The sequence below is a fragment of the Cololabis saira genome, chromosome 14 (assembly GCF_033807715.1).
Source record: "Cololabis saira isolate AMF1-May2022 chromosome 14, fColSai1.1, whole genome shotgun sequence".
In the NCBI taxonomy this organism is placed as follows: Eukaryota; Metazoa; Chordata; class Actinopteri; order Beloniformes; family Belonidae; genus Cololabis; species Cololabis saira.
The window spans coordinates 14,179,725-14,206,134 of NC_084600.1; the positions used below are offsets into that span (position 1 = coordinate 14,179,725).

The window sequence follows — 26,410 nt, forward strand, 5'->3', positions numbered from 1 at the left end:
TGGGAGCTCTAATTCTTCTGCTAGTTCTTCTGACGTTGCGTCCTTCTCGGCGCGGTCACGTAGCGAGCTGGAGGACACGTCATGCAGTCACATAACTTATGGTTTGTTCTCATCTATTTGCCGTCCGTCTGCACACCGTTCAGAGCTTTCTGGCGCTTCGCAAACATGTCTAATGTTATCTGACGTTTCATTCCTATTAGCTGCTTTACAAGAGGAGGTGCACGTCGGCGGCGGCCCCGCTGCCGGTTATCTCCGGTTACAATCTCCGACAATCCCTCCGCGTCTGACGCAGAACCACCCGCATTTTCCTTCCTTTTCTCAATCCATCACCTTGATCTATTCAGCCAACCAACTCACAGTGTTTAATGGGCCTCAGCGATCGTTAACAAAAAATTAAGACATCAATAAACACAGAAAACCTTGCAGTCTGTTTCCCGAGCTTTGCATTTACCTGCAAGACTGCAGAATAAGAAATAAAATTTCCAGAAACTGAAAGCTGAATAGAGAAAACATTTCGATTTGAACACATTTCAGCTTTCTCTTTCTCGGATGAATTTGAATAGTGTTTCTGAACCACTTTAGTTTATTGTAAACGGCTGATGTAAATCCACAAAGAATGGAAAGCTCTCTGGAAGCAACAAATGTATTGAAGCTGATGAAAAATGTTTATTGCAACCTTTACCAACCTTGAGGAGGGCAAAAAGTTTGGATCTGAAAATTAAAGACTACGTGAACCTTCAAAAGTTTTCCTTTTGGTGATTTTTCTCTTTGTGATTCTTTCCTTCCTGTTTTTTTAAATCTTGAGGGACAACGGCGTCGCCGTGAACATGCTGACAGCAGTGAACTGAGACGTGCCGGCTCATCTCTGTGGTGAGTTTGCATGTCCTCCCTGTGGCTCCTGGAATCCCAGGCGGCTCCGGCGGCTCCTCACGGTCCGTCGGTGATGCCAAAGTGATTCTAGAAAGGTTGTGGAGTAGTGCGTTTGTGCACTGCAGTTGACATCCAGGAAAGGTGTGACAACATTTTTCCATCATTAGGTGTTTATCTTTTGTGCTGCACTTTGTTGATCATGTGACCAAAGAAAGGAGTTGTGGTTGGGTGAGTTTCCTGTAGGGATGAGAATCGAGAAGCAGTTCCCAGTGCCAACGTCTGACGCGTTTGCGTGATGATGTAATTTACACACTTCGTGTTTTGACTCAGAATGTTGAGGCAAAAACGCACAAAAGTTTGGTTATATGTCACTAAAAGGACAATACAAGGGCCAGCTGTAACCATAGACTGTATATACGAATGGACGAAGCATTCGGTCATGTGACCCACTGGTTTCTGAAGACCAGTTTTAACGCCTGTTTTCCTTCGTAGAGAGCGCAGTCACATGACTCAGCGAGGCCTCAGGGACATGCCCACTGCACATCAATCATAGACTACGTTTACATGCACTCAATAACCCTTTTAAAACCCGAATATTGGCAATAATCCGAATTTGCACGGCCATGTAAACACCAATAACCCCTTTGAATAACCCGAACTTGCTCATATTCCGGTTTTTAAAAACCCGAATATGACCCCTGGGTTACTCCTTTTAAAACCCGAATATTCGGTCATATAAACGCCAAACGGGATATCCCGATCAAACGGAACATTAATTTGTTTTCTGCGCATGCTCTGTTCGCAAGGAATCCTGGTCTTTTGAGTCCAGGAAGTTCTTATAAACACGGAGAAACACAAGACCAGGAGGAGACTAATCACTTCATAAATGTAATGAAGGAAATGAACATTTTGGCATTTTGTGGCAAGTTGCGAATATTAGCAATAACCCGGTTTTGCACGGCCATGTAAACACCAATAACCCCTTTGAATAACCGGAATTTGGTCATATTCTGGTTTTTAAAAACCCGAATATGACCCCTTGGTTACTCCTTTTCTAACCCGAATATTTGGTCATGTATAACGTAACGGGATTTCTCCATCAAAAGGAACAGGGATTTGTTTTCTGCGCATGTTCTTTTCGCAAGGAATCTTGGTCTTTTGAGTCCAGGAAGTTCTTATAAACATGGAGAAACGCAAGACCAGGAGGAGACTAATCACTTCATAAATGTAATGAAAGAGATGAACATTTTGGCATTTGTAGACGGTAGAAAGTACTGGGATAGCCAGATTTACAAAAAGGTTAGTCAAAAGTTGCGTGAAGCAGGATTTGTACGAACGCCAGACCAGATCAAGCTCCGCTGGAAGACGCTGAAAAAGCAGACTTCTACTGGGCTGTTCATTATCCGCCGTGCTGCTTGTTGTTGTTTTGAATTTGGATACGGGAAGAAGAAGCGGAAATGACTGGAATTGTGTCATGACATGATGGTGATTAATCACCATGTAAACAGGAATAACCCTGTTTGCTCACACATGGAAACAGATTATTCCGAATGTTTCAGTAACCGGAATATTGACCTTAACCTGAATTTTGACTGCATGTAAACGTAGTCCATGTTTCCCAGCTGGAAACATGATGGGATTCCCAGCTTTGCTCACAGCTCCTTCAGCCAAACCCCGCCGACATATCTGCAGATCTGCCCCTACCAGGCTGTAAATACGTTTATTTCTGCTCTAAAGTGGGACATTTTAACATGGAGGTCAATGGCGATGGACTCGCTTTTTCCGCCGCCGCCGTTGAGGAACTGCAGCGAACCGTCGTCCTGCAGGAACATCAATGCGGGAGTGAGATGGTTGGCGCTTGATTGAAACAGGTTCAGAGCTTTGATCACATCAAAAACCTCCAACACTGAAACATTTTCTGTTGATTATAGCGATTGTTTTATGTCACAATATTAATTTGAAAAGGTTCTTGTTTTCCAGCTCAAGCCAGCTTTGATTCAGATGAAGTTGAGTGCAGAATATTGGTGCATACTTAAAAATTAAAGTGTTAAAATGCAACCAAACTCATTTGTACTGTATATAACTGGATGAGAATCGATAGAAAGCCGATAAGGAACCAAATCGATAGGCGGTATCGATAATGGAACCAGAATCAGTAAATTCTTAACAATTCCCATCCCTAACTGCTTGGTTTCATTGTTTATTCTGGAGCTGTCACCACAAATGTACTTGTAATCATCACAGCGCTCCCAGACAGCTAACACGTCTGCCGTCTGCCTGTCAGCGCTGTACTCCTGTCCTGTGACCTCATACTGCAGTAAACAAGCTTCCAGGACCCAAACTAGCTGCTCGGGTCACCTGGTGCCACTCAACATGTCTCAGTTATCCCTCCTGCCCATTTTTATCTATGTTATTTGTTCCTGAATTAAATCAATATTATGACTCAGATCGTCTGAAGTGAAGGAGACCAGCTGTGACGTTTTAATGCTGCGACAACGTGGAAAAGAGACCTTAATGAGATTTAAAGAAAAGAGGAGGGAACAAAGAGTATTGTGCTCTACAAGCAATCTCTCTTCTTCTCTTCCTTTGTAGATATTGTTCTTTGACTTTTGTCACATATCTGCTGAGAAACGGCGGTGTTTTGTCCTCCCTGCTTCACACATCTTCATCTCCCCTCCGTCACCTTTGTTACTCTCCTCTCAGCTGTGACAGCCGCTTAATTGCTGCTGGAAATATTTCAAGTGTCCTCCTGTTTTAATTCAAGTTGATGTTTTCACTCTCCGTTAAGTGATTGTGTCCATCACATCAGCGGGCTCTGAAAGCTGTCTTCTACCGTTTGTGAATTTATGGTTGGGACAACAAAAACACTGATCAATATCACCATGAAATTGAGTCTGCAGAAAGAGGTGCATTCCCGCTGAATGAGCTCCAAATCTGCATAAATCTTCTCAGACAAAGCATGAAAAAGTGTTTTCTTAAAGAGGCCCAATCAGGACGGAACATCTCCGACCTGATGTTGCGTAACAGAGTGTGCGTGTGCTGTGTGTGCGAGTCCTTACGATGTGCAGCTGCAGATAGTCTCCGAGGCCGCTGGTGCTCTCCACGCGCACCAGAACGGCGTCCTTCTGCTGGCTGCTGAAGCCCAGAGCCAAGCGGTCGGCTCGCGTGCTCGGCCGCTCGTTCGGGGCCCAGGTGAACGTGATGAGCGCCCCTCCTTTCCCGAAGATATACGTGGTCCCGGCTGGTGACGGAGAGAGAGACAGAGAGAGATGAGGAGAGACAGCTACAGTCAGTTTCTGAGCTACAAACCGGCGGACGTCGGTCACGTCAAGGACAACACTATCAGAAGTGCCACTGTAATGGAAAAATAACAATGTTACTACAATTCGGACACATGGTAATACTTTTTATACCACGGCCTGTGTGAATACTCGATTCCGATTGGCTGGTGTACATTAAAAGTGATAACCTACACCTAGAAAAAAGTTCTGTCAAATAGCCTGATATTTTAATATCATTGCGCTGGATCAACTGCCAGGTGGTAACCATGGCAACAGAGATTTAAAGAAGAAGAGCCGGCTACCGCAGGACGGCGACATGAGTGATTTTGTAATTTCTTTTAATTTATTTGGTGAATTTAACAATTTTGATGACCGGGATGCAGAAGAGGAGAGAAAAGAGGCCATACCAGAGCTGAGCGGACCAGAATATCTGCCGTTGCTAAGTCGTATCTCAGGTCCGTCCTAGTTACTGGAGAAACAACACTGTGTCCATTGCATAAGGACCTTATGGCAGTGGTTCCCAACCTTTTTTCCTTGGAGCCCCCCCTACTTGTGTCTAAGACCAGCCAGGCCCCCCGACCCGTACGTACTAGCACCAAAATAGTATTTAATTGAAAAAATGAACATTAATTATGTTTTTTTGATACATTTGTCTTTGGTTTACTCTGTATACATATGACTTTGTTTTTCTCCAATGTCACCAATGTATAAAATACGCACAAAAGGACATAAAAGGACATAAAAATATTTCTGAAAAATGTCTCTTTTAATATGAGAACAAAATTTTTAACATTTTTCCTTTAACAACCTGTCGGAGTAGATTAAATGTTGAGTAATGATATAATAATAAGGAATGAAATCATTTCCTTTGTTTGTCACCAGTGTATAAAATACACAAATATTCAAGACATTCATAAATTATTCCTAACAATGTCTTATGAATGACTCATTCGCAAATATAATTTTTACAACTGCATAATTTCAAAGCAGAAAAAGTTTTGCGCCCCCCCCAGAGATCTCTGGCGCCCCCCCGGGGGGGGCCCGGACCCCAGGTTGGGAGACACTGCCTTATGGGACGGTAGTGATTGTTCCAGGAATTAGTCAGACCCTCAGTTGTTACCAAGGAAACTGAGTTATAGCTTGTTAAAAAACTTAGTAATTTACCAGGTTACAACGGCTGCAGACGAGAGGTTAAATAGTCGCTCAGCCACTCAGCTGTGGCTTGTTATAAAACTAATGATTTCAACTGAAAACACATTATAGCATGAATAACTGATTTAATATTTATGTTTTTTGGTAAGTCACCGTAGTATAAAGGGGATAATGCCCTTCGAGGTGTACATTAACATAAATATATGGACTTCGCGGAGGCAAACCGTCACGCCCTCGCGTCGTCCATATATTTATGATAATGTACACCTCGTCGGGTATTATCCCTTACACATGATGCACTTTGATTCCAGACTTGTACTTTGAATGAACTCACTGTCTGAGTCTTGGAAATGCAATCATCTTATCTTATGCTCTTTGTTTGTTGTTTAACTTTATCTGAATCCAGGAAGGAACCACTGATCACCTGTCCGTTGTAATTTCTTTCTTGACTGTTTACAGACTTGATGACATTTGGCATTACACCACACCTATAGATTATTATACATTTACTTACACAATCTTTGTCTATAAAACACACGTACACCTTGGAGCAAGCCATCAGTGTGCAGTTATACTTGACGTTGTGATTGTATGCCGATCCCTTGCAAGGTTTTCATTAAATGACATAAATACCATTTGGTTATTTTGTCAGTCTTTATTTTCAGGTTTCCACCACAGCCACCTCTTGCTCTCATCAACTCCTCCAACTCATGACATCTTTGATTTTTCCTTCAACCGTGCAGTAAACAGAGAAAAGCGCCGCCGGAGAAGAAAATATCTCAGCAAATAATTTAGAAGGTAAGCTTTACATTTGAAGCTGTAAACTAAAAGCAAACATGTATCGACTTTAAAAAGGAGCTCCTGTGGATTTTATAGACAAAACTACTAGAAATACTGAGCCTGTCACGACGGGGGAAACAAGGTTTAAAAAGACAAACAACAACCTGCACAAAAGAAAGGAAGAACCAGAGTGAATTAAAAACAAGCACGGTTTTATGTCGCTTCAGCGCGTCTTAATGTTTGCAGTCTGAGGTTACGCCGCCTCCATCTCTTTTATGAACTCAACTAATATAATTTGGATAACTCGCCTCGTCTCCATTTTATTGACTGAATCGCCACATAATCAGGATGCTGAATAAAGATGGCGCTCATCAATAAACATTTTGATTACGTATTTAAGCTTTCACGTTGAATCTTCTCGATTCTGGATGCTTGAAACGTCTTAACCGGGTTTCCCCTCGTTACTTTCACTCATATTTATTCTAAATGCTTAAAGAAACACTTCTTTAGTCAAGTATCCAGATACAAGGGATGCTATATGTTTAAAAGCATTTGTATAAAATGTTGAAAAGGAAAAGATTATTTTTTTTTAATTTAAAAAAAAAGAAAGAAAAGGAAGAGATTCATTTTCATTTACTTAAAAAAAAAAAAAAATCAATCTGCATTGATTTTGGCCTGAAATACCTCCAGAATCTCGCTGCTGCACATCAGAGCAGGGAAGTCTGCTGCAGCTCTTGCTGCTTAAGTTATTCCTCGGCGCTCACGCTTCCCGTCTCCTCCAGATAAATGAGGCACGTTCATGCTAATCTTTCATTTGCAAGTCCTGCACGAGTCGCAGAGATACCTTCATAGGAACGCCACGCGGGTGAGCGTCCACGTCCATCCCCTCGTCCTCCAGACACCCATGAAGCTATATATCTCTAAGACTGTTAACTGAACATAAATGTGCAAAAAACAGAGATGACGTGTTGGATATCGAGGCTGTAATCAGTGCACGTATCTCAGGTATCCCTGACAGCAGCAGGGGAAACACGCCGGGACAGATGTGCAGTTGTCATGACACATGATCGCCTCCGACGGTGCACCATGGATGTTATTTGAGGACCCTTGAAAATGGTTTTTATGGCTGGTATTCATCAGTACCTCGAAGCACAGAGAGACAAATTGTTCCTTCAATCCGAGCTGTTTGCAGAGGCTCTTCTGCCGAGTGTAGAAACGGCTCCCTATCGACAGGAAGGGCCGGTCGGGTCGGCGCTATCGCCACGTTAAACCCTTCATCAGAGGCTTCAAAAACACTTGTACTCACTTGTAGTTGAAAGGTTGAGCTCTGCAACACTGATCGCTTCAAAGTTAATTATTTCTTACTGAGTTAATCTTAATTAATGTCTGGGATTTGCAGTGGAATGTAAGTCAGTGACATTAGCCACATCAAAGGGTTTCAGCGGTGTCGTCCTTTCACTGCCGTTATCTACATCTGGCCTGGTGCTCGGTCTCGCTGCTCGTCAATGAAATTACTTTTCTGTAGAGAGTTAGAAATGTAGAAATGTCTTTTCTTTTCACACTGACAGATTATTTTAGCATTTTTCAAATAACTGACTAATTTCTCTCTCTCGTTTTTATTCTTTTTTTTTTTTAAATCTTCATCAGATGAATGGATTTTTCCAGTCTTGCAATTACAATATACAGTATGAGGTGTATTGAGTCCTGGAAACCAATAGACCACAAGCTCAAGAAAAATCACACTTGCAGCTCGTTGATTGTTGAAATGATTTGATTCGATTAGATTGCATCATGCAGCCTCTCGCCACTTTGGGCTTTGTTCCCCTCACAAAAGGAGTCCAGGCACAGCTTTCCTTTCCTGTCCTGTTTGTGAGATTCAGTGAGACTATGCAAAAGCAAAAGCAAAAAATGTCCAAGGCGAAACCTGGTTTGGAGGTGGAGTACAGGCGAAAGAGGAACCCATTAACTTTCAGCGCGGCTCTGCCTCCCTTTCATTACATCTGCAGAATAAGGCGTCGGCCCTGGTGGCTCCCCGGCTGCCACTGCAATTCTGGATTACTCTTGCGAGACCAAACGCAGGAGCAGAGACCCAAACAGATGAATTGACACATTCGGAGACCCGACCATTTATCATGATCTTTTTGTACGCAATTTCAGAAACCTGAAAACCAGACTTGATAGAAAACCACGGCGGTCACGACGGCCGAGGAAAACGTTGCTTAACAGAAAATTGAAAAAAAAAATGACAACAAAAACATGAGAAATCCCTTTATATATTCAAATGTTGACATATACACGTATTTAACGATGCATCACTTTCCAAATATATTCAGTGAAAGTACATTAAGATGCAGGCGACGCGTATTAAGGGAGAGCATCAAGTCTCACGGAGGAGCTTTCAGTGTGCTGGCTCCTGATTTACTGGACTTTACTGAAGCTTCATCCCGTTCTTACACGAACTTTGGAAGTCATTCATGCTCACAGTGAGGACTTTGTCACTTACCGCCCACGTTGAAATGTACTGAGATTGGAAACGTCTGCAGCTGATGTTAGGCATCAATATCCTGCTGCTGCTTGTACATTTTACAATCAGACAAACGAAGAAATCCAACATGTTTTCCAGGTTGTTGCACTTACGGCATTGATGGACGTGGCAGGGAACCTGCAACCCTGTGGTGCTCATTTCCCCCAGGTAGCCCTCAGCACAGGTAGGAGCTATGGCTTCGGTTGCGTTGCAGATCATGTGGCTCATGTTTGGGTCGGTATTAGCTTGAGAATAACAGACCTGCCTCATGAACGCCTGCCTCTCACTCTGGGTGCTTCATAACTAGGGGTGGGCAAAAATATCGATATGGCAATATATCGCGATACTTTTCCAGCCGATTCAATATCGATATTCAAAATTTGAATATCGATTTATATTTTATTTTTTATTTTTTATTTTTATCCCCGATCTTTTTCCCATTATATCACCCAGTGCTCCTACTTAAGTGACAGGCCTGGGCATTGTCACTCTCTACCAACCCTGGGAGGGCCCTGCACTGATCTCAGGTTTTGTTTCACGTTTTATTTCATTTTATAATTTATTTTTTATATAACACAATTGTCTGTCCTTAAAAAATGAAAAATAATGGACAGAGGTTTATTTATTTATGGATTTATTTCTATACTGACTGATCACTGTGCCTGTCCTTGGTTTTAGTACCCATCTTTCTTGTGTTTATTATCAATTGCCACATAATTAAAGCAACCTCATACTAAATTTAATGTTAATTTCATATGATGTAAATAATATGAAAAACATATACAAATATGTTGTAACTTTAGCTTGTATAGTTATAATAAAACATTGTTTTGACTCAGTTTGTCCCATGAATTGTCACTATAATCTGATGAACGTGCAACTCGGATTTTAAGATCCATCACTATCATCTGATGTACATATATACAACTTGGATTTTAAGATGTGAACTACGTAGAATATAATAATCGGGATATCGCATAATCGGGATATCGCAATGTGTATCGTATCGTGGCTCAAGTATCGTGATGCGTATCGTATCGTGAGGTCCTTCCCAATACCCACCCCTATTCATAACACTTATTTTTGAGTTTGGACACATACACGAGAGCTGCTTCTGCTGTTAAAGTGGTGCAGTCAACCTCCGGCTGAAGAGATAAACGACGCAGACGGCGTGGCACATCAGCCGCTGCTAATTGATATTAATTCTGCAATCATCTTTGTAGCTTTATCTTATTAATTAAATAATTCTGAAGCGAAGACTTCAGCGTGTGGAAGGGAAGCCACGCCAGATTATTGAGGTTACGTGTATCATTTCTGTAATTAACATTTAAATAGTTGTGGATTATTAAACAGAGGTTATGGCCCATTAAATATTGAAACATAAGTTTAAAGGCTGTGAATACATCAATAATTACGTCAACCAAAGGCTGCATGTCCTCGGAGGCGGATCAGTACAAGCCGTCCTCGAAGGATTCCCCGTGGTCAAGTGAGCGCCTCGCTCCTGGAGCTGGAGCTGGAGCTGGAGCATGTCATTGAGGAACAGGGCGAATGAGGGTAACAGTCAACCTTGATGTGTGCATAATGAAATATGGAGCATTAATGCACCTGGAGTGAAACCGGGAAGCATCTATCTATAGACGGCAGCTCTCCCTACATTAGTAATGACGCTCAAGCATTTCATTACACCTTCCACTCGCGCCTCTCTGTCTCGACCCAACTCTTCCTCTCCGAAGCAGGCGTGCATCAAACAAAGCCGGCGGTAAATCCGGCTTGTTAAGATTATCACTATAAACAACACAGTTTGCTACCTTGAAACAGCTTGGAGCTTGTGCTCTGCGGAAACAGACCGTCTCGGGGGAGCACTCGGCTCTCCTCTCATGGCCGTGCCAGGCATCTGCGCTCCAATAACAAGGCAGCCTTGGAGATTCTCAATAACAAGATGTGCGGCGTGTCACAGGAACTGTGCCGTGCATCACCGCCGCAATCCTGGTGCTAATTACTATATAGAAGAATGTCGTGCAGTATGGGCAGCGTTTACGGGCTTTTCCAGTAAAGTCGTCAGATTTCATAAGCATTTGTCGTGTCTTAAAGTACCTTTAATTAAGGTGAGGTAAGATAAAAGATAAGATACGATAAGATAAGATTAGATAAGATGAGATAAGATAAGGTAAGATAAAAGATAAGATAAGATACGATAAGATGAGGCACTCATTGGGCATGAGGGCTTCATACAGCTACAGACAAATGTAATCTCACGCCCAGATGCTCAGCATCCTCTCAGACATCCTGTCCTTTTCCTCTGAGTTCACACTCAGCTGAATGTGCAAGAGAAGCAGCAACATGCTTATCAGACTTGCTAAATACACTAAGAGGCTGGCAACGATTTGAATCACATGTCACACATGAGATGTGAGAAGATTTAAAAATACACCGCCTGTGCTTGCGGTCATGAATAGTTTTTACCTCTCATAATACTTCTAATCATGAGTTTTAGGAATTAAAAACAAAAAGAATCATCATGAATGCTGATAGATTCTTTGTAATGATCCTGTTTGCAGTTATTGTTCATAGATGGGCCTTTTTTTTTTTTAGTCGGTAAATATTTCCCAATGACCTTCTGAGTCCAGAAGGACATAAGTCTCCAAGTGTAAACAATATTGTGTGGGGGCTTTAGGCAAAGACGGTTTGCAAGGGGCATCGATGGCGTTAAACAACACTGGTCGATTAAGAGCATAATCTGTCAGCTGTGAGCAGTTTTGCAGAGTTATGGAGAAATATTAAGTTCGAATTTGTCGTGTGACTTATAGCATCTGAGGGCCCCTTCTTCCACGGTCTATTAAATACAGCTCAGCGAAATGATGGAAATGAATCGTGCAGCCTAAAGCCTGTCAGGGAGAACATATGGTCCTCCAGCTAAAATATGGTGTTGAAATTAGAAAGTGGCGTCATATACTTAGTACTGTGTGCACAGACGTCAGGAATAAAAATCAATGACATCTGACCGAGAAAAAAGGTTGGGATGAAAATCTTATGAATCTCCAACAACCCCACATGCAGCCGGCAGCCGCTGACTTCAGCGTTATTACGGCCGAAGAGCCGTTTCTGCTCCATTCAGCGAGATGCATCCAGGCTGCCAGCGCTCAGATTGAATGCATGCAGCCCAGAGCACCTCAAACAACCTTTTGTTCGGTTCTAATCTTCAGGTTTTCTCTCCCACTCAACTTTCAGGTGATTTGGACTTGCAGGAAAATCATTTTTGGGAGTTAAGTGCAGCTTTGAAATGCTGCTTTAAATGTATAATTATTTCCTTATTTGTTTAGAGACTCTGAAGTGAGAGTGGCCATGAGATCATGCATGTGCATGAGCATCACCCTCTTATGTGCTCGTTGAGAGGCAGCAGCCAATCAGGGCTGAGTGCACATGCAGTGAACCTGCTGTGTTGGAAAGTCCCTGGGAGGAGAAGAGAAGGAGACCGGAGCAGAAAATAGTAGTTTTAGGTTAATTTTACCAGTTTGATTATTAGTTAGTAGTAGTATTAGTTCTAGTTCACCTGTGTGCGTGTATTTCTAAATGTAAGTACATGTTTTACCTGTATTCCTGTTTAAAGTGTTATATTGCCACATTGGGCGATCATTTGAAGGCAGATTGTTGAATTTATTTTGGATAAATGTTACACAAACCTGTTTATTTAGTTATAGTTATATTACTAAGGAAGTTGTACTTGTACATTATTGTGGTATTTATTTTATTCATTTGCCTAAATTCGATTTTTGTTATAATAATACTTTTTGTAAGGTTATTATGAAAGCAGGACAGGAGTTATGATACGTTGGTGTTATTTTAAGAGTATTATTTAGTATAGATGTTTATTGCAGATAGGCTCACTGTTCTCTATGGATCTGTTATTTTGTTCTGTAGACCACACACACACTCCTTCAGCCTAATAAACTAGTGAAAAGGAAGTTCTGCCTCTTCTGTGTTTGGTCAACACCCCTTGGCGACGGCTATCATACCTGAACCCTTAGTCTCACCTACGTTATTACTATTTTCCCCCTCTGGTTGTCCACTCCATGTGTCCCGACTGCCCAGCGTAGAGATGTGTTCCCCTGTGCTGCAACATTAAGGTTGTTTCGTATCACTGAGCACTGTGTATACGGTTCAAATAGACAATCCACACCTCCTTGACTTGATTAATGCCTCCTCCTTTTGGCAAAGTCACAAAGTATCTAGCATCAGTGCAGCAAAGAATCTTAGAATATTTTGCCCTCTTAAGACAAGCAGCGCGCACGAGTCTGAGCAGAAGGGTTCTCAGCCAGTAAACAAGCATGTAATCGAAGGCTGGGAGGATGCCGGCGCCACAAAGCAACGGGCCGCTTTCAAGTGAGAGATTGACATCGTTTTCCTCTAAAAACGGCCTGATTTCAATCGCCTTGGCCCCCACGTGACATTGCTGCTTTTTTCTTCACTTTCATGAATGTACTTGATTACTTTTAAGAAAATATCTCAGTTAAGTGTAAAATACAGCCTTTTGAGAGCCTTAACATTTCTCACACAATGTGACGAGGTGGGAAAAACGCAGCGCTCCTGTGGCGCAGGAGCACAAGATGATTCATGCACCGCATCTATCTGGGAGAACATTTCTCTCCAACAACTGGGCAGCTTTTACAACCACAGGATTTTTAAGGCATAATAATATATTTCCTGCATTTTTAAAATTCTCCAAATGTTTTTAAAAACAAGTTTCTCATATTATATAACAGTTTAACTGAAGTGAGGTGCCTTGCACTTGCTGTATTGAAATTCAGCAGTGTCGTGGTATTATTCCTGACTTAATGGTAGCCCTAATATATACATGCACACACACACACACACGCACACATCAAAAGCAGAGATGCAGACTTGCCAGAACAAAACAGAAAACGCAGCATTGGCTGTTGTGTTTTATGATTTTTGCTTCCCAGACGGACGGACGGACGTCGAGGTTTTCCAGCGACTATGACAAACATCTCTCCTGCAGTGTTGGGTTGCATTATGCTAAAATGGTGGTGCTGCTCTAGACTAAGAGCATCCAGTGGTGGAACACATGGTGGCTTTTAATGATTAATCAGAAAAGTGTCTCTTCTAAAAGGATCGTCTGACAGGATCATCATACGGTCCACGTCTGCACTGCTGCCGAAGGTGTTAACGGCGTTGCTGTCGTCCTCAAACGAATACAGCGTGAAGGCCATGAACCTTGGAGTCGCCTCACCGAGGCAGCTCTGATTTGACTGATTTTGACACAAAAAAGACATAACTTTAATTAGAATAAATGAATAAATGGATATGATTAGGACTTATGGAATCAAAGGAGGCTTGTATGTTGGCAGGGATTTATATTTGTACGGCTTAAGTTGCTTTACATTAAGTATATGGCGAGGTTTACTGTAATTTATGACGGTTAATTCCAGTTCCGAATGTTGTGTGTGCTGTAGGCAGGATTATAAGACAATGGCAGGGTCTTATCAGCTCCCATGTACATCTGCAACCATGCAGGAAGCTGTGTTGCTTCATGGACTGATTGAGAGGAGGAAAAAAAGGAAAACATTGAAGAAAAGCACAGCAATGTTCAGATTAACAAGCGGTGGTGAGGATGTAATTGTTCATGTTTCTTTTCATGATTCCTTTGACCTTGTTGCGATATAAAAGACATGATGTCTCTTTTCAACATGTCCCTTATGCTTAAACGCCATAAACAGTCACATTCTTTCAGCAAAAGATTTGCAGAATATAATTACACGAAGCATGCGGCAGCTCAGGTGGTGTCACGTCTTCCTGGCAGCCGGGTTTTTGCTGCAGATGGGGAGCAGAGGCGACCTTGCTCTTTCATTTCTTCTGTTACATGCTGTCCTTTTCCTCCATCATTCGTTCCGTCCTTATGCTCAACAAATTATGCACACTGAAAATATTGGTTGTGGAAGGGTGCCGTTCTAGATCATCACATTCACTGCAACGAATGATCGAGTTTACTGATATAAACAAAAGATATGTCGAGGAATCATGTGGCTGGTTTGTAATTGGGTTTGTGTGCGTATATATGTGTGTGGGTCTGAGTGATTCTGATGTAAAGTTATATGCGACCCGGGGGAAACGAGCCCTCGCCTGCTGACCCTCTGATGCCCGTTTCTTTCTGTTTTCCATTTCTGCAGCTAAAATAAACAGTGTCCCATCTCACTGTGGAGATGCTCATTAATGCAATGATCTCTGAATAACCGCTCTACTGTTGCATTACGCTCAAAGATAGCATCCTCCAGAACAAGCTCAGTAGACCGTTTTCTCCGCCGCAGACGTGTCTCTGGGGCCCCCCCGCTGCTCTTTGACTCGCCAAAGCCGGACATTTCCAACACCAACACGAAGCCCTCGAGAACGAGCTGCAGCAGATTTCCTTCAAGAGTGTGTTAAACATGCGGGCGTGTTGGGATTGTGACGAGGGGTCAGCTTCGGTGCAAGCTTTCTTGCTCTCAAGCTGAAAATCGTACAAGCTCTCTCGCTCCGGGGTCATGCTGTTGGCCGCTCTCTCTCACTTTCAGAGTTTGGTTCAACGCAAACAGCAGAAAATGTGGCGAGAAACACGACTGGTTGAGGGCTTTACTCGGTAGAAATGATGCATAATTTAACACAGCATTGCCTTTTATTTAATTTGAATCAGTATGTCTTATCTTACAATATTGTCCTGATCTTGGCAGTTGGTGTAGCACACTACAGCCTCTACTTTCAATGTGTAAAGCATTATGAGTTAAAGAGGTTCTGCAAGTTTGAATGAGCTCGCTTTGACGCGGCGTCGCAAACTCGCAGCCTTTCATCTTACGATCTTTTATACACACACACAACAAGATTGTCATTGGAGATCTCCTACACGGTAGAGAAATAAAATGAACATCACTAAATTCTCTCTTGCATCAATTGAGCCATGAGGAGCGTCTTGCGCTTGGATGGAGAAATGAAGACTGATGTCTTAGAGGTGAATAAGCAGCTACTAAAGCAATGCCTTCACTTTGCTGTGTCATTTTAAAAAAAAGGCTTGAGCTACAAAAAGAGCTTGAACAAAAGATTGTTCCAGATACAACCGAATCTGCAGAATATTGGACCGAGGTTTTTTCTATATTTCTTATTTGATTTGCTGTTCAGTCTCCAGAGTCATAAAATAGTTAAAGAAAAAAGCCTGTCACAACATGAGAAAAGAGAATTCGAAAACTTGAAGCGACTGAATTCATAATGTTATGAAACCAAGAAACCATCAGTTCTTCACACCAGAAATGCAGGAAACAGAGAATTTAATCTTTAATCTCTTCAATCAGTTCATCTTGTTTCCAACATTTGTTTTTCTTTATTGCAAGTCTCAGTTATACCTAGAAATCCTCTGTCGCAACATGATGTTTTGTAATGAAGCTCAAACTCGACAATCACTGTATTTCATCTGGCACTTTCTGCTGTTCTTGCTGCTCCGTCACCTGGACGAGTTTTTCAGCGCCGGTCTTCAAAAGCAGCCGGTACAATCCATCCAATAAACCCTGAAATGGCTGTGAGGCATCAAGAAATGGTGCTGAAACTGGCTGACTTGTCTTTAAAGAGACTGGAGGAGAGAAGACATTGAACTGAACAACCTGCACTCACGAAAAGCTCTGAGAAGGAGTAAAACGAGCTTTTGGGTTTAATTTAAGGGCTTGTTATACATGGTGGTCTTCGAGCCTATGAGACTCCAGTGAGGTGTGTGTGATGTGGATTTCAGTCTCCCTGCAGACGACCATGCACATTGCCAATTTGCTGTGACCGCGTGGCTTTGTCCCCTGACTCGACTGGCGACGAGCAGAATAGTTCTTTCAGTCCACGCCAACACTGGAGAGCCATCCTTCTACTGGAGGGTACAATGGGACCTGCTACGGGTCCACGGCGTCTGTATTTCTCTCTGTCTGCACTCACGGGTATGAATGGATTCCCATTAGCGAGCCGGATGCAGCTAAGCCCTTTGTAGACACGAGATATGGAAAATTAAGGGCTTCTCCAATCCGTTAAAGCGACTGCTTTCAATCGTGAACACATTTGTCACCGTCACTCCCGTTAACGTTCCTCACCATTCTTTCAGACATGGTTTTAGAGAGACACAGACAGACGCAGTGAGCGTGCATCATTTGCCAACTCAGGTGAGATTGTACTGTACATCAGGTCTCCTTTTTTTAAGTAACATGAAAATTCAAAGAAGGAAGCCAATAACACAGTGATTATATGAAGCAGTGGAAGAAAACAATCATATAAAACTAGCAAACATGTTGCACTGTGTTAAGCAAGAAGACAGCGATGGGAGTATAATGGCGCTTTTCCACTAGTACCTACTGGGTTCCACTTGGCTCACCTCGACTCGGTTTGGTGCTTTTCCACCAGGGGTCTACCTGTACCGAGTAGATACTTTTCTGTTACCCCTTTTCCACCAAACCGGTTCCAGACCTGGTTCTGGGCCAGTGCTGGTTCTGGTTCACAACTCGTTCAACTTGCAAACCAGCAGAGAACCGCTTTGTTTTTCCACAGCTCGGGTGTTAAGGGAAACCACGTCATTACGTCACTGCAAATGTCAGTTACGTCGCTGCGTTTGCGTTGGCGCGAAAATTTAAGCAACAATGTATTTGCTCTTATACGGACTTGGTCCACGTAGCTCCTCCGTGGACACATCTCTAAAAGACAGGTTGTCTCCTCCTCAGACCCATGATGCTTTGCTGCATCCAGATTAATTCTTATTTGAAAATATTGCCGTCTCGCAGTCTTGCTGTTGTCGTCGGTCTTAATAACTCCGTCCCCTCCGCTTAAGTAAGCGGTTCTTTCCTCTAGACCAGCAAAGAGTTGGTGCTACCTTAGAACTGTTTTTTCTGGCCGGGAGCCAGTTCTTTGTCAGTGGGAACAGAAAGCCTGGTTCCAAACTCAGCAGTGGCCCAGAACCAGCCTGGAACCGGTCTGGTGGAAAAGGGGTATGTATCTACTCTGCCGAGGGTCTAAGCGGGCTGAGTCAGGCTGAGTCGGGCTCAAACACACGCCACCGACCCAGCAGCACATATACCGTCTCCTTCCGGTTCAACGTTGTTTTTCTTCTTCTTCATTTGTGTCACACAATCAAGTACGTCACAGCAGCTTTGTTCCAACCCTGCCTACTTCTGCTCCGGGTGCTGAATTGTAATGGAAAAGAAACCGGGCCAGGCTAAGCAGAGCCAAGCAGACCCTAGTAGAGCCGAGTAAGGCCAAGTAGAGCCGAGCAGAGCAGAGTAGAGCCGAGTAGGGCTGAACGATTTTTGAAAATAATCTAATTGCGATTTTTTTCCTCAATATTGCGATTGCGATTTAATATGCGATTATTTTTTCAAGGTCCTGTTCTCATGTATTTTTCAACTACACAAGCAATAAACAATGTCAGATTTATTTAAAGCACAGATTACAACAATAAAGAAAAAATAAATGTGTGGCTTTACCTCTTTAACACGTCTACACACGTCTGTACACACGAGTGTTATGGATCGTTCTCTCTGAACCCAATCACACGACACCAAACCGGGTTAAACTTTAGCCAAAACGAGGTGTAGTTTAATAGAAAAACACAGAAAAACTCCCACAAGGAACAAAAAAACCTTCCTCACAGGGAACTCAGAACTTCTTCACAAATAACTCAAAAATCACAGAGAGAAAAAAAAACACCAGCAAACTAACAAACAAACCAACAACGCTCAGAGTTAACAAAACGAACCAGCAATGAACAACTCCCAGCCGCTCTTTAACTTCTCCTGATGAGCTGACGGGCTGCAGGTGTGGTTTAAGGCTGATTTATGGTTCCGCGTTACACCAACGCAGAGCCCATGCCGTAGGGTACGCGGTACGCGCACCGTACGGCGCAGGTCGCCGCGTAACCTACGCCGTAGCCTATGCCGTAGCCTACGCCGTAGCCTACGGTGTACCCTACGACGTAGGCTCTGCGTCGATTTAACGCGGAACCATAAATCAGGCTTCACAGCGCGACTCCACTGTCCGCCCGGGCGTGCCCGGCTCGTGTTCGTCGCCGCGCGCAGCTCCTCACCACGCCGACTCTGCGCTCATATATTTAATACATTTATAAAGCCCATATATTTATAAAGCCCTGCCTGGCCGAGCCCTAACACTGAGGCCATGGTAGATTTAGGTTACACGCGGACACGCGGCACTGTTGACTTTATTTCCCTGCCGGCAACGTGACCAGATCACGTGACTGGTCAAATCGCAGCCTTTGCGGTTAGAAAATCTTGTTTTATCACATCGCGATATTATCGCAAATGCAATTAATCGTTCAGCCCTAGAGCCGAGTAAGGCCAAGTAAGTGCTAGTGGAAAAGAAACCAGGCCGAGTTGAGTTGAGCATAGTTGAGGTGAGTCAAGCCAACTCGAATCGAGTAGGTACTAGTGGAAAAGCGCCATAGGAGAGCAGAAGCTGCAGCTGCAGCTCAAATGCTTGAAACACTTTTCCTTGATTCATTTGCCTCAGAAGGTGAGAAACAGATGTTCTGCAGCTATTCATCACAGATGAACCACGCAGTAGGAAACTTTGGAAGGTGCCATTATTCATCTTTTACTCTTTAATCTTTATCTTTCTTTAGGCTGCTAACCACCAAAATGGTTGACCGTAATACGCTAACAGGTCTGACTTACTCACTAAATGTTATGGAAAAGCAGCAGGAGGGTCATTCAGATGTAAAAAGGAAGAGGTTTGATTGACATCATCATAAAAGGAAAGCATTGCATAAGGGGGCTATACAATTCCTGCATCGTACAATCTGCACAACAGAAGCCTCACCTTTAATTAAATAACATGTACGCAATGCTACAGTGCATTCTGGGAGGTGCACATCACGAGGAGCCATCAGTGGGTATATTAGATGAATCACTATCACCTTTTGCTTCACATTCTTGTGCTTTTATTTGCCGTTTGACGTAAATAACGTTGTGCTCCAGTTGGAGATTGTAAGGGGATATAAAAATCAAAGATGATTGATTAAAAGAACCTTGAGTCTATTGTAACCTTAAGACTTCATCTTAAAGATTCGTGCTGTGGGGAATTTCATATTTTTCTCATAATTACTGGCATCTACATGCACAAACACAACCCTTATGTTTAGGACGATTAAACCATTCAAAGCTGCTTTTCCTTCTCATAGTGTTTCTGCTTCCAGGATTCTTGTTACACGACTTACGATGGTGATTACTGTACCAACAAACGCCTCCCGAAATCTGAATATGCATTAGAGCATTACGGGCCTTGTGGACATGACTTGGAAATCACAAGTGCTGTCTGCATCATTTATGTCACAGTGAATTAAACCACTCGCTCAGAAGCACACTTCATAACAATCCACAGCAGAAAGTCTTCAGTACAGGTAATTGAAAATTTATCAGTGACTTCTTTGAAGTGGTGTTTTTTTTTTATAGGCTTTTTTTTTTGATCCGAGGCTGTTCTGTGCCTGTAAAAGCCTGGTCCAGAATGATACGGCTATAATGGCACAGATGTAATTCATCACATTTTCAACCCCTGTGCAGCTGACAAAATTGCTGCTGTGAGAAAGACAGTAAAAATCCATTGGGTCTCTTTTTATAGGACATAAAAGAGTGTCTTAGGACAGAAATTTCGAAGTGAGATATAAAAGGGAGCAGTGACTTGTGTCAGCGCTTTGCTCGAGCAACTCCGAGCAGCCTGGCCAATTTAATGGGGATTCTTTTGGATTAGCCGACACTTTACGTCCTTACTTAATGAAGTATTTTGATGTTATTAAATAGACAAATAGAAGATATATCAAGACATATTTTATATGACGCTTGTAAAAAATGCCCCCCTGACATCTTATTTATTACCTTACAGTTGAACCAGTTCTTATTCGTAGTCATTTTAATATGAATGCTGTGATGAGATACACTATACTGTCCCACAAACCTGTCCAACAGCACTTTATGCTGCTAAAACAAACAAGTAATTCATAGCTAAAACAAAAAAAAGGAAATCAAGGCACTCGGGCACGATGATTCATCTCACTGTTGATGCTTTCGTATGATGAAAAGCAGAAGCGGTGACGCTGGAGCATGTTGAACGGCAACATGGGGAAGGGCAGCCACCGTTGACACTAATGGAGACAGAGAGGGACCTAATGATGTACAGCGCTGGAGCACATGCACGGGTAACGAATGAGCCACCGTCTCCCTGTACATCACAAGCGAACCCGCAGAAATTAATGCACCTCTGAATATAAACGGTAAACACGTCTGACAGCCAAGACATGCTTCCTGGGATTCATCTCAGGTGTGATGCTGATCATTTCTGACCATCTGAACCGTCACAGGGACACGACACACGTTGGAAATGTTGGAGGTCTTACCGTGTCCCCCTCTGGTAAGGAAAGGCATCCGGTTGATGGCGATGGGGACGGTGCCGTGCTTATTGTGGAAGTGGTGGACATGGTGCGTAGTACTGAGACTGGAAGACACACGTGCCGTCCGGGTCTGGACGGGGAGCACGGCGAGCAAGGCCAACCAGAACGTCAGTGTGGAGCAGGAACTCGGGCCCATGCCTAGACCGGACCGGAACCAGCGGCCCTGCCGTCCACGCGCTGAGGCGGCTGCCAAGAGTCCACCCATGTGTGTTAGATCCACGAAGGCCCGGGTCAGACGACCCGGCCCAGCTTTGGCCTCGGACTGCTTAACTCGAGGACACCGGGGCATCTCGCAGACACTCGGAGCCCATTGCTTGTCTGATCCCTCGGTTAGGTTTTTAGGCTTGATGGATAGAAAAATATCCTTTTAAATTTGTGACTAAAATCCAACTGCTTTCGTTGGAGGAACTTAGGAGCGACTGTCTCATCTATTCTTGTTCAGTTGATTGTGAAGCCGAGATATCTAACAAGGCAACAAAAAAAAAAAGAAGAAATTCAGAATCTATTTGAGAAGCATCCTGAAGCGTATATTCGTTCAAAAGTGAGCCGGGTGTATCCAACATGCAGGAACGACACACATCCAAATATAGGCTGGGGATTTATCCGACCGGAATTTCAAGCAGCCATATTGCTCGATTGTATTACATCTACACAGGGAAAGTGTCAGGACAGAGATTCATGTGATAAGAATCCTGATAAGAGTCTCCATTGCCCACAGGTAGAGCTGGAGGGCAGCTGAGCCTCAGCCTGCCCACTGAGAGCAGAGCCCGTCCACCGCAGTGCAAAAGGCAATGTGCTTCAATGAGAAAATGAATCATTTCCATTCAAAAGAAAAAAAGAACAAGAAAAAAACAACAAGCAGACCCACAAAAAAAAGGGGGAAAAATTGTGCAAGTGGCGGTCCTGCGATGAAGGGCAGCGGCGGAGCCTTCGCTTCTGCTTTTCCTCCGCCGGGGAATCGGGAGAGAGGAGGGAGGCGGGGAGGGGGAGAAGGAGAAGGGGACAGAGAGAAGGGGAGCAGTATCTGCAGCGGCGCGCTAAAGGAGAAAATCCTGTAAATAAATAAATAAATAAATAATTTCTCTCTCAGCGGCTCCTCGTTCAGTCTCTCTCACAGGCGCCCGCGGATCCAGCAAAACCACCACCTCTGGCGCGGCGCAAGATCCGCCAGAATGTGCGTCTCACGCAGGCGTGGGCTCCATCATCTCTGCTGCTCCACCTGCTCCGTCTCCTGCAGCAGCAGCGGCTACTGCTGCATCCCCACGGCCGAGCCTGCTGCTGCTCCGCGGCCAGAGCCGCTGCCCGGGACCGGATCAGGCGGCTTCACTTCAGCCGTCAGACTGCTGCAGCAAGAATTATGCTAATTTAAAAAAAAAAAAAAAAACACACAAAAAAAAACACCTCTGTATCATAACAAATCCGGGATGAGCCAAATTCCACAACAGCTTGAATCTCGGTGGGGGGAGAAAAAAAAGGCAAACAACAACCCCCTCCCCGGCCCCCAGCACTAAAAACAGCAGAAGCACTAGAGCACCTTCCCTGGTCAAACGAGCTCCTGCGAGAGCGCACTGATCCAGCCAGGCACCGCGTGCGCCTCCGTGTGTGCGCGCGCCTGAGAAAGTCTGCGAGCAAATGAGCGCGGAGGGCGGGGAGGTGTGGTGGTGGTGGTGGGGGAGGGAGGGAGGCAATGGGGGGCGATAGAAGGAGGGAGGGAGAGACACAGGAAGAGACGGCGGACGAGAGAAAACGCACACAGGGAGCCGGCCAGGCGAGTAAACGCGCCGCGCAAACACATACATGGCCGGGGCTCGGGGCGCACGGAGCGCGCGGGCTCCTGGCAGCGGCACGTAGGAATCATGCTGCAGAGGAGGAGCCTGATTTAGGTGAGCTGTCAGAGCTACTACAGAGCCCGACACACACGGGCTTCGCTGGGAATGTGCTTCACGGGTGAAGACGGAGCTGCGAAGCCTCGACAACAGCAGAGGAAGAGAGCAAAAAACCCGTCAGTGACATCATGTCGGCCGACGGGCCGCCTGCCGGGGAAGCTGCGGTCGCAGCCAGGCTTCCTCACGTACACCCTTCGCCTCTCTCCACACACTCCAGATCCGTTTGCTCTAATCACCCTGCCTGGTGCGTTTCACCCCACATCTGTATACAAGTCACCTCTCTGCTCCAGAGCTGCTTCAGCATGCAGATCTTATTCAGAGCCACTAACTGATCCTGGTCCAGAGGAAACCCAGGCAGGGTCTGTGGTTTCTGTCAGTCAGGGGGGGCAACATGAACTGACATCTGACAGGATGAGGATATTACAAGAAAAGATGGGGACAGAGTGGGGAGGGATGGGACATAAGGAGGATGGAGCATAGCAAGGGGAAGCAGAAATGGAGAGATTGCAGAGAGAGAGAGAGATGGGGGGGTTGTAGGGAGACTGCAGCTGTATCAGCTAAATCACGGTCGATAGAGATATCAGCTGGGATTGCCTGGCTGGTTGGGGGGACATGCATGGAGGCAGGAGGACAGAGGCGAAGCGTGCAGTGCCACCTCTCATTGTGACAAGAAGTCGACGCAGGCCATTACTCAAGCAGAGGAGGTGGAGGGGGGGGCTGATTGAACAGAATACAGAGCAGAGATACGTGCACGGCACCCTGGCATTGTAAGGGGGGCCCTAACAGCATGTCGGCATTCATCTGCTGATATTATGAGCATAAATAAAGCTGCGTGAGTCACGAGCATCTCCTCTATAGGTTCCTCGGTGCGTGTTGATGCATGTAATCAGACATCGATGATGGAAGAGCAGCGCGGATCCATTTACATCATACACTGTACATGTTAGAGGCCCCGAGGTGCAGACAACAACAGCACAACCATAAAACCATAACACCTCGCAGAGACGCAACAATAAAGGAGAAATCGCTACAATATTTCTCAAAAAAGTAATATAAAGAAAAAAACACGAATAGAATATCGAGACAGAAAAGAAACATGAAAGAAATACAGAATAATGCCTGATTTATGGTTCTGCGTTAAACCAACGCCGTAGGGTACGCGGCTACGCGGGAGTCTCTCCATAGTCTACGCTGTAGCCTGACGTGCACCTCCCAAAAAATGTAACTACGCGTCGAGGCGACGCAGACCCAACACAGACCGAGAGGCTGTGATTGGTTTGCTTGGTAGCAACGCATTTCCGGTTCCGGTTCGTGAAGCAGTAGTGAATTTTCAGCGCTCTTTTCTTCGTTTGTGTGTGATTTTTTTTTTTGGGTTATTTTGTTTTTTTTGTACAATAGTTGTTCTTATGTCTTTGATTCACTGTGACCGGAAAAGCTGGAAGCTAAACAAATTATCAACTAGCGGGGGAGGGGTATTGCACCGCGGCGAAATGGAGTGATGGAAAAGTCCGAAGGGTTCACGGCGGCGTCACAGCAACGGCGTAGGCTCTGCGTTGGTTTAAAGCCGGGCATACACTGTGCGATTATCGGCTTGTTTTGAGCCGATTTTCCAGTCGTGCGACTTTTTTTTGATCGGGCCCGATTTTGACCCAAACGTTGCTCGTGCAGTGTACGTGGGGTAACGATGAGAGATTAACACCTCACGACGAGCTCCCGATCACAAATCGTGAGGTCGCAAGAAAATCAAGCGTGTTTGAAATCCTGGTCGCTCCTCGTGAAGGAATCGCACTGTTGAAGCAGCTGCGACCCGATTTGGCTCATCCTTTCACAGAGAGCATGCGCAATATCTGATGTCACATCAAAAAACTATTATTTGTAGTTTAAGTGTTGCAAATTCACATTACAAATCATGTTTTAATAGCAAAAAAAAGACCGCATTTCCACGTACGGTGCGGGTCGCCGCGTACCCTACGCCGTAGGCTCTGCGTTGGTGTAACGCGGAACCATAAATCAGCCTTTAGTGTGTGCGCTGTCTGCTGTTCGGAACACCTCCTTTTTCTCTTCTCATTTTGCTGGGACGTCGGTTCCAGCAATACTTTTGCTGTATGCGTTCTTTGTTGTGTCTAAAAATGATGCACAGTGCCCGCCCAATCAGAAACGGTACAGATATTTGGGGATTTTTTTTATATATATATAAAAAAATAAAATTATAAAAAAATAAAGGATCCCCATAACCTTTGATCGGGTGGGCAGGACGCACGTTTGGGTGGACACAGCTCACTCCTGCCCCAAAACCGGCCTCGAGTTCCAGTACACAGAGGTCTGACGGGAGGATTATGATCGTGTAGTGTGAGCAGACGGGTCGCATCCGAGCATCGGCTCGTACAGTGTGAGAACATAAATCGTGGGCGGTGAACTTTTGAACTCCGCGATCTAGTCGTGCAGTGTGAGATGGGGCAGTCTCATACGATTTAAAATATCGCACAGTGTATGCCCAGCTTAACGCAGAACCATAAATCAGGCTTGAGTCACCAGCATCTCCTCTATAGGTTCCTCGGTGCGTGTTGATGCATGTAATCAATCAGACATCGATGATGCAGAGCAGCGCGGATCCATTTACGTCACACAGGAGCCACTGTACATGTTAGAGGCCCCCGAGGCGCAGACAACAACACAACCATAAAACCATAACACCTCACAGAAATGCAACAATAAAGGAGAAATCGCTACAATATTTCTCAAAAAAGTCATATAAAAAAAAAAACACAAATAGAATATCAAGACAGAAAAGAAACATGAAAGAAATACAGAATAAGAGAGAAGAACGCCTCACAAGGCGTAGTGCTCAGATGTCTAACATGTTGTTCTGTGAAATGTCCTTTTGGGAGATAATTTGTTTCTTTGAGAGATGGAATTGTGCATTATGTTTTTGTTTTGTGAAATGTTGACTTATTTTACCAGGGCTTTGTTGTGTTTTTGTTTTTTTTCTTTCTAATTTAGTTTTTAGAGGTTTGTGAGATGCTGATTTATCTGATGTGGCACACGTATCAGAATCAAAATCAGAATCAGAATCACGTTTATTTGACCAGGTCAGACAAGACATGGAATTTGATTCGGTTGTTATCGCTCACTCTACAGTAATTACGTAGGTAAATAGGTAATGGACAAATGACAGCTCTTATTAACATATATACAATTTTTCAAAAGTGAAAGGTGCAGCAGAATGAGGTAGATATGATTATTGGAAGGAATATTTGGCATGTTTGCTATGGCGCACGCGTCCTACCTCATCTTCTCATCGTTGTCTGATATTGTTCTGTTTTGTATCCCATAATGCCCCCCCTCTAATAAACACTCGGTGAGTAAATAAAAGCGCCTTTCATTCCCGGCGACAGTGAGATCTGCGGACGGAGCCGCTGATTGATGGCGGGGGACTCGGACTGCCAGGCTGTCCAGA

The 26,410-nt window shown here is 44.2% G+C and overlaps 1 protein-coding gene across 8 annotated transcripts in view; it reads right to left on the reverse strand.

Annotated features, from left to right (window-relative positions):
* Nucleotides 1-26,410, reverse strand: part of nrxn2a (neurexin 2a) — a 190,488-nt gene that overhangs the window by 27,938 nt on the left and 136,140 nt on the right. For all 8 annotated transcript variants that reach the window (XM_061739796.1, XM_061739801.1, XM_061739798.1 and 5 more), the window contains one exon: nt 3,930-4,111. In XM_061739796.1, coding sequence (XP_061595780.1) covers nt 3,930-4,111 — 182 coding nt within the window. The remainder of the gene's footprint in view (nt 1-3,929; nt 4,112-26,410) is intronic.